General features: G+C 39.8%; 1 protein-coding gene across 1 annotated transcript in view; it reads right to left on the bottom strand.

Annotated features, from left to right (window-relative positions):
* The window catches only part of LOC106110149 (dystrophin), a 191,479-nt gene that overhangs the window by 161,253 nt on the left and 20,812 nt on the right, over window positions 1-9,414 (bottom strand). Inside the window, exon 4 of the mRNA XM_013291864.1 lies at window positions 765-976. Coding sequence (XP_013147318.1) covers window positions 765-976 — 212 coding nt within the window. The remainder of the gene's footprint in view (window positions 1-764; window positions 977-9,414) is intronic.

Here is a 9,414-nt window from a genome sequence, read left to right as displayed (position 1 = left end):
CCCATCCCCCGGCAGCGTTACGGCGTTACGCCCCCTCGTTACGGCGCTAGTGTTTAAGGTGACGTAATAAATGGGAACAATTATGCGACTGAAGGCATTTTGAAACGCTTTGCCCCGCCCAGGGCTGGCGCAAACCTGAATTAACATCTGAATTTCTTTTACATGTTTTAACAATTTCACGCTTCGTTTAACGTAAAAAGGTGAAGTTTTACATACAGTTGTTAGCATGTATTATGATTTTTAACAATTTACATTCTTGTAACAAACACTGCTCCATACAGACGATGTATCGTTGCTTAGAATAAATTATGTAATCGTCCATGTTTAAACGTGAAAAAACAATTATATTCGACAAGTAACCAATTCATTTTTTTCTGTTTGCGAACGTGCAATAGTTTGAATAGCAAAATTTGAAAGCGCCACCCTCAGGGCTGCGCGTGACGGAGCAGTCGCGGGCGGAGGATGAAATATAAGGAATTAAGCGCTAATGATTCAACTATAGCAGTAACCGTGCTGCTGAACGTAAATTAAGGCTAAGTATGAATATATTGGTTTCAAAATGCTTTAATTAATTCAGATCGAGATTTTATATTGAAAATAGGTCTTTATATTAAAGACTGTGACCACTTAATACAGGGAAAGAAATGGTACAAATAGTTCCGTATCAATCCATTCAATGTTCTCAAAGTTGTTGTTGAGTGTGGGCAGTGTGGGCAGTGTGGGCAGTGTGGGCAGTGTGGGCAGTGTAGGCGATGTGTGTGTACCTTCTGGTCGCGGAGCTGCGTGTCGAGCACGTCGGCGGTGTGTCCCGGCGGGGCCATGGCGGCCAGGCGCGCCTCCATGCGCGTCAGCCAAGCGTCCGCGTCCCGCCGGCGCGCCTCGTAGCGCTGCGAGTCGCCCAGCATCGCGTCCAGCTGCGCCTTGCGCTGCAGCACGCGCGCGTTCGCCTCCGCCCAGTGCTCGCGCAGCGCGCTCACTGACACAAACACCAATTTTAATAAATGCAAAATATCCGACATAATTCGTAACATTATATGAGTGAAATACAAATTAATTTAGATCAACAAGCGGAGCTCACAGACACAGGTTTTCGTAAAGCCGGTGCTCCTCATTTAATTAATTTTCAAATGTGCTCCAAGTTCGGTGGCGCCGCGCCGCGGGCAAATCCGGCACCAACCTCTAGTGCAGTGCCTTGCTTTATTAAATTATACTATTCTTCAACTACTTTTATTTATTATCAAAACACAAGAAATAACGAAAAAAAAAGAACCAAAAACTCCTTGCTTAAATAAAATAGCTGAGGAAAGTATACAGACAGTTATTCAGATTGATCGACAGTTCAAACAGAATGAAACTATGTAGTTTTATAAAAGAAGATTGTAGAGAAGCTATCGGGGAGGGGGGGGAGGCTCGACCTCGGCGCGGGTAATCCTTTGCCCGTCACTTTTCGCCACGACCTGTCGTGACGGAAGGACCTCACCTTTGAGCAAATCAATGACATGATTTATGTTCAAAGACTACAAAAACTTTTATACAAATTCCCATAAGGACTTGCCGCGCCTTAAAAAAATACTTCTTGGAAAAAGGAAAAGCGACGAGTGACCCCTTTTTATTAGAGGCGACCGAGAAAGTAACACATTTAAATAGAAATTCTATTTAATTTTTGAAAACGAAAATGACGTTGATAAACATTGTCTTCGAAGTCGTCAGCCTACGTACAGAGTTTAGTGAAATGCGTGATGTTCGAAGCAAATACGAGAGCGGAGGGCGGCGGGCGGTTGTTTCAATATTAAAAAGCAGTCGAAGGAACGGAAGAATCTCTTCTTGTCAAATTTGTTTTATAAAGTTACAATAAGTTAACAGTCTCGCACCGAACAATCATATAACGGTAAGGAATAATGTAGTGTTTGAAGTACGCAGTGTGCGCTGATTCACACACATTGCTATTTCACAGCTAAATGTATTAAAAAAAATCATATAAAATGACATCTCCAATCTACAAATAAATTGAATTTCATAAAATTATGAAAATTTCGGTTCTAGTTGTTAATTATAATCTGTATTGCTGTTAAAACTTGTTGTGCTTAATAAAGAAGTCACGGGTGTAATATGGCAGTGGAGAGTAGTGTAGGGGCAGGGGGCAGGGGCGAGGGCGGGCGCGGACACTCGGCATGTTAACGACTCCTCCACAGCCTCATTAACATCTTCATCGAGTTGCGACCTCATTCAATACTCTCCATACAACCTATACTTAATTGGGCGACAATTTCACTTCAGGCATTTTTGTTTAACTTTGTGACTCCGTAATCTGGGAATGATTTTACCGATATTCATTATTTCTCTAAAAGGTTTTTTTATAACAAAAAGGTGGCAAACGAGCAAGCGGCCACTAGAATCCGCCAAAATGGCGAAGCGACCGCTGCCCATAGACATCCGCAATTGCAGATGCCTTGCCTACCCTTATACGACGGAGGAGGAGACGCACATAAAGAGGATATTTCCCCTTCCTATGCATCTCCTCCACTGCCAAATCCACTTCACCATCCCTACCACTCCTTATAAGAAAAGGGTGGTAAAGAGAAAGGGACTTAAATTAGGCCTCCGGCACCACACTCATCAGACGAAACACGGAATTGCTTCCATTTCACGCCTGTTTTCTGTGTGGTCGTGGTACTGCACCGGGCGTGCCGACCCATTTGTGCTAAGACGTTAAAGCGGGCACTACCACTGTAAAACTGGTTCTTAAGAAAAATAAATATTTGGGCGAGAAAATAATAAAAATTTAAACAAACAACGGAAAGCACACTTTTTTATAGTGACAAAGTTGTGGACAATAGGTAGTTACCAATGTACGTAGAGTTTAAATAATTTAGTGGCTTTACAATAACTCACTATGAGCAGAAGCGATGTTTGATGTTCATACTGAAGCTATTATTGTATTAATTAAACATTCTTACTTACAAGTCAAACAAGTAACATCTAGTTTACATGTGTACAATGTAAGTAATATTGTAAGCGAGGGACTGCCGCGGGTATACTGCGCTGGCATTGAGGGGCGAGGCGAGGCATAGTTTAATATTAAGTGGGTCTCTTTCCGGGTCACGAGTTAATCCTTGTTAAGAAGCTAAGTTGTTAATGAGCCCTTTTTCATTAAAACGGCCTATGACAAATTTGATTAGTTAGGCCTTTGTTTAGTTAGTCCAAGAAACAAGAAATGAGTCCTTTTATTTCAGTTAAATAAACCTCCAAGTTCAGCGAAGCGGTTGCATCACGCGGCCCTCCCCGCGCCCCGCACCCCGCACCCGCACCCCGCACCTTGCACGCGGCTCTAGACGACCTCTTAATTAAGATCTCGTGCCTTTAGGGATAACCGTTTTCATATTATTATGACTTCATTCCGACGATTAAGTAAATCAAGTTAATTTTAATTGTTAATATTTAATGAGTAGATGTAAGAGTGAGTAAATGTTTTATACATGTAACCTTTTACTAACATCTTCTGTGCAATAGTAAATCTAACATATTACAAATAATTCTAAAAACCAATCAATTACGGCTTGAGAAATCCTAAGTAGTTTTAGTACCGCTCTAACAAAGTCGGTGCCAACTGTAGATGGAGTTTGTTTTGTTAGCGGAGGCGATCGTGCGACGCGGACCGACTTCATCAAAAGAAACAGCGCGCGAGTGTGCCCGGGGCAGGGCGGGGCGGGGCGGGGCAGGGCGGCGGGCGTCGTAGCCGCGTAGTCTCGTAGCGGACCCGAGCTACGCGTTGGGTTTTCTAATATTCTTCAATTATCTTAGCTAAGCAGAACAAGAACGTGCTCGAAAACATATTTACCGGAAAAATAAATATATTTTTAAATCGACCATAACAAATGTTAACATGATCATCATCTTAAAAATGGAGACAATTGTAATCGGAAGTGTTTATTACAATTATAGTTTTGAAATATAAATTCAACAGATATTATGAATTCAATTACCATCAATGCAAAACTGTGTAAGTACAACATTGTAGAGCTGATAGAGGAAGGGCGAGAAGCGAGGGGCGGGGGGCGAGGGGCGGGGGCAGTGCTCGCGCGGTGCTGATTGCTTAATTTAAATAAAATCCTTTGGGTACGGCTGCTGCCGGCGCCTTGTCTAATGTCCACACATATACATTCAGGATGGAGCAACTAGAAATTGTTATAACTTGCAAGATAAGTTTAACTTTTAAACATTATTAACATAAATCAATGGAACATTACATTGGACATAAATAAATAATATTTGTGTTCACTAAGATCGGATCTATACAAAATTAATTCGAAGGAGAGGCGACAGTCGGAAAGTTTAAGAAAAAATAAGGACACTAAACAAATCCATTCGGATAATAATCTAAGACAAGCTGACATTGTTATTATGTGGCAGTTTCGAAACGAAGGCAATCGCCTTCAGCCGACACAAATCTAAATTAGCTTTCAGAGAAATGAAAAATGCGCGCGCTTCGCCGAGAGATGGCGGTCGGGCGCAGTCTGTAGGTGTGCCGCTGATGGGGAAAATCTTCAACGTCAATTGTTATTATAATTAAAAATCTCCTACAGTTGACATTTCTTACAAATACATAGAAAAAGCTGATTACTGTTATTTATCACAAACAAAGTAGATGATGTAGGTAACCATGTCATTACGATGAAAAGATCCTTATAAAAAGACAATTGCCAATTTTTGAACTATACGTATATCATGTAATTTTATAGTAAACCACTAAATAACAGTGTAAACATCCCACAAGAAAATACCAAAAAGGAAAAAAACTGTTACTTTGTTTTTATTCGTTACAAAAAGAATGCCCGCTAACGCAAAAGAATATCGAGAACATAACAGGATTACATAATTTAAACAAAGGAACACGAATTGTTCAAGTTAATGAATTGTAAATACGGAGGGCTATTTACTTGTAAAAGCTTTAGCCCCGAGTGAAATAACATTATCGAAAAAATACCCGAATGGGGACGAGGCCGGCCGAGAAACACGCTTCGCCGTCGTTAAGACCGGGCGAGACCGGACTGGTCCGGGCGAGACCGAGCTGGGCCGGCAGGACCACAAGAGACCGCGTCCCCGCGGGACATCGCTTATTCATAGCCGTATCCTTTGTAAATCATGTACTTCAAGGGACTGAACTGTTTCTGTTTTCTGGCAATACAAAAACCAACCAATGAATCATAAAGATTATATAAATTATCTCCAACGAATACTTTAAAAGCATTTCACGTTACTAATAACAAAGTTGAGTGCATTTGGAGCAATTATCTACAGTCCTGTCTACTAACATATTATATCATGTTTTTTTATTCACTTAGTTTTTAAAGCTCCATTTTTACAATACAGTCGAATAGGTAAATCTACTTGTATCTCGGCAGTCAACGCTTCTTACAATCATCTCGTAAACATCTCTCGCATCTCCAGAGATAAGCTGGGACCGTATGAGGCTCTCGCGGCCTCCCGCGTGACGTCACTTCCGCCCGGATATTGTGTCAATATTTCAGAAGGTCCCCTCCCCGCCGCCCGGCCGCCCCGCCGCCCCAGCCGCCCCACGCCTCCGTTCCTTATTCATGCCATAAGTTATTCTCACAGGATGTTTATGTTATACATAGCTAGATGAAATTTCACGAGTATAAGCAGCGTGTTATTGTTGTTACACGCTGTATGTAAAATATAAACGTTTGTATCATTATTATTATCTCATTGATGCTGTAAACCCACATTACGTCCATTCTACATTTTTCGGAACTCTGACATCGCGTAAAACATTTAATTCATCTTGTTTAGTTTGATTTTGGCCAACAGCCAAATATTGAAGTCACGAAATACACTATCGGGATTTCATTAAATCATTTCCGTTAATCTAAATAAAATATTTCCCGCCGTATTTATTTAAAGTACATATTCGTAATGTATTATTAGACAAGAAAATTAACCAACAAACCTCGGAATATATTCCGCGAAGTTAAATATTTTTGGCTGGCGCGCCTTAAAAAGTCTAACTAGTAAGGCTTGTAAAAATATTAAAATAACAAGTTACAATTTTGTATAAAAGCGAACATATTTCTTAGGAATTTATGTCAAAGCTTATTGGTGCGCCGCGGGGCGTAAAATTACAAGGAGCTTGTATATTTCGAAAGCCTATGTTAACCGGGTTTTCTTAGTAAAAAATCTGAATTAACTGCTTGCTCTCCGCTATTTGAAATGGCGGTTGCCGATGCTTATGTTGAGCAGTATGTCCATCACACTTTAATATCGTCACATCGAGGAGCGCAAACTTTGCCTTGCCATTCAACTTGAATCGCTACATCGCTCGCAACAAGGTCTCTAATTGAGCACCCACGTTTCAGCGTCGCAGCGCTGGTTAACTTCGCTGATACCAATTTGTTAATAACTCGAGAGCCTAAAGTTTGCCATTCGACGCCGTTGTACCAAAATCGACTATTAATAGTTTCTGGAACAATCGTGTTTACTGAAGTTATAAAACATTTAATATTTTGCTTTATTTTGTTGTAGAATTTTGGTGAATTCATTTTAGGCTCTCGTCCTGTTTTACCGCTCTGAAATCGTACTTTAAGCATGTTGACGACATCGTCAAAGTCGAATCTCGAAATTAGTAAAAATCAACATGTTTCTCATATGTTTCTGATTTAGTAGATCTAAACAATTTGATCGAATAATAAATAACAAAGAGAACGTAAATATATTTTATATGAAGCAATAAGTTTTACGTAATCTACAGCACAGAAAAGAGAATATTTTATTGAGGGCAAGCTCTTATTTTGCACGAAATATAATTTTCATCTCAGTCCCGGAATGGTCGGGGAACAAATCCGTCGCCGCGCGAACACTCTCGCTCCAGCAAACGAACCTAATGTAAGGAAAAATAAATAGCTGCGAGTTTTTACAGTGAATTACCTCATTTCGAAACGCGTACCAAGAAAAATTAATTCAACTTAAATGAAACGGGAGCAACTCCTACTTTAGAACATGTTAACAGCAGAACAAATGAAGTGTTCTTTTACTTTTTTATTGTCAAATAAAATTTCAATTTGGTGTCTAAAATGTTTACATAGGTGCTATGTAACTTGTTATAACTGTGTACATACTAGATGTCCACGATCCGTTTCAGAGATTAACTTGTGCAGAGCGGACGCCCGAGGGCGAGCGCCGCGCCTTTTGAGTCAGGCCAGTGGTTTGTAAATAAACACAACCACATCGCCCTCGGGGCTGCTTCTATGAAATTTAACTTCGCTGAATTTTATGTTGTCACAGTACAAAATACTCTATATTGATAACGATGTTTAAAGTCACATATACCGTGACTTTTTTGGTTTAAAATTTATTGAAATGATCACTTCCGAATGGGAAAGTGGAAGAGGATCCTGCATAACTTTATCAGCCATTTTGAGCACCGGAACTTATGCCTTCTTCAAATGATCTTAAGCATAACATAAAGTGAGACAGTGACAACACATATTGGTTTCTTTATCGCACACTTGTGCTTTACGAGCAGTCGACGCAGCGTTATTACTTCGCTTATAGTGCGATAAAGTAGGCAGAGTTGCGCGGTGTGTGCTATCTCACTAAGTTACAGCTCACTTCGCCGACAGAAGGATCATCAGGAACAGTTTGCAGAATTAATTTTACGATATGTAGACTCCATTATGTCATCTACCTGTACTTACAACTTTGTCTTTAATAATATTATTATTTTGGCGACTGTACCTGTGAACAAAACAAAACTTTTGTTAATAACTGTTTAGTTCGTAAACAATAAACTGTTGTGTTATTTTGTTTGAAAGCCTAAAAGAACAATTATGCATTGCTTGTGCTAGTGAGTGACGTCATTAGATATACATCAACACTTTATATAAAATACAATTATGTAGATAAGTGTTTAAGCATATACCGGTACAAAAATAACAAGTTGACTGACAGACAGGATAAATACAATTCAGAGAAAGTTAAAGCAATAAATCAAAGAAATAAGAAATGTCTGTGATTTTACGGTTGCCATTTTGAATATTCCCCGCCCCGCCCCCGCCCCCGCCCACGCCCATGTCGGAGACGCGGCGTACTTTAATTAGCAAATTGACTTAACTTCTCAACCGATAAAGTTAGCATCGCCGCGCCGTCGGTCCTTCAGACCTTATAGAGACGCCATGTTAAATAGTGAAACGAAACTTCAAAACTTGTTAGACACTCAGAAACAAACAACTAAAGAATGTATTACAGATATGAAAGACTTTATAATTTGTTAAGTCAATAAGTAAACAAATGTATGCTATATGTGAGGTGAGAGCGAGCGCGAGCGCGGGCAGGGCGACCACAGCAACACACGGCTAGCACGCGCCGGTCTCGCGTATTGATTTGTGGCACACTTTCATGTGACATCATTTATTCTACATGATACATCCGTCTCCATTACGTACGCGCCTAATGACTGCCAATTAATTCGGAATACATTGCTCACGATGCGTAAAACATGCACAGAGTGGCCTTGTGTGTGCAGCGATGAAAACGTTGCAGCGTGCTCTCGATTTTACGGTTAATTTACAGGAGTTAATGATAGTAGTTAGTTGCGGTAAACTGCGGGATAAACAGCACGAGTTCACTGATTACATTCACTTATTAAAGTTTTGGTCATTCACAAAAAGATTATGACACTAAATCCATACATAAACAGAATAAAATAACTTTAACATGGCGTGATACAAAATGCATGTCAGCTTAATGTTTGTCACGACATTCGACTGCGGAGTGCGATGCCGCGACAAGAATACGAGCTGACGCCGCGGCTGACTCGCCTGTCACCTGTCACATAATCTGAGGTGACAGGCACGATCACTCGTCTGAAATATTGTAATATTATGAAGGTGCTATCGTACTATGAGGTAGCAATAGCTTCTTACTTCAAAACGACATGTTGTCCCTCAGCAGATTTGCAAATAATAATCGAAACATTTTTCTTTGACAAAATCAAAATTACAGAACTGACAGCTGTCACCTGACTGTCAATTGTACGATTTATTACGACAAAGGATTAATTCTTACGACTAAGCTGAAATTTTACCCCTCCTTCTCAATCCTCAATCGTTATTGTCAAATCGTTTAATTTTACAGTAGTCGTTAGTATTATTATTACATTTGAATAATGATCATTTTATTCTAATCTAATGATATAAAAGTAGTTTACAATAAATAGTTCGCTTTTACTCTTATTTCATAAAATAAGTCAGAATAAATAAATTATTGATGCAGAACCTTACTGAGTTTTTACGTTAATAAAATGATATTAGTCTTTGGCCAAGTTATGTCTCAATAAAAGTCGCGAGTGTCGATTCATAATTGACTTATATCCAACAGAACTCGTCTTGTCCACATAAA

Source organism: Papilio polytes, unplaced genomic scaffold, assembly GCF_000836215.1.
Source record: "Papilio polytes unplaced genomic scaffold, Ppol_1.0 DF820844.1, whole genome shotgun sequence".
Classification (NCBI taxonomy): Eukaryota; Metazoa; Arthropoda; class Insecta; order Lepidoptera; family Papilionidae; genus Papilio; species Papilio polytes.
The sequence above is the reverse complement of the archived record's forward strand: the minus strand, read 5'-3'. Positions and strand labels throughout refer to the sequence as shown.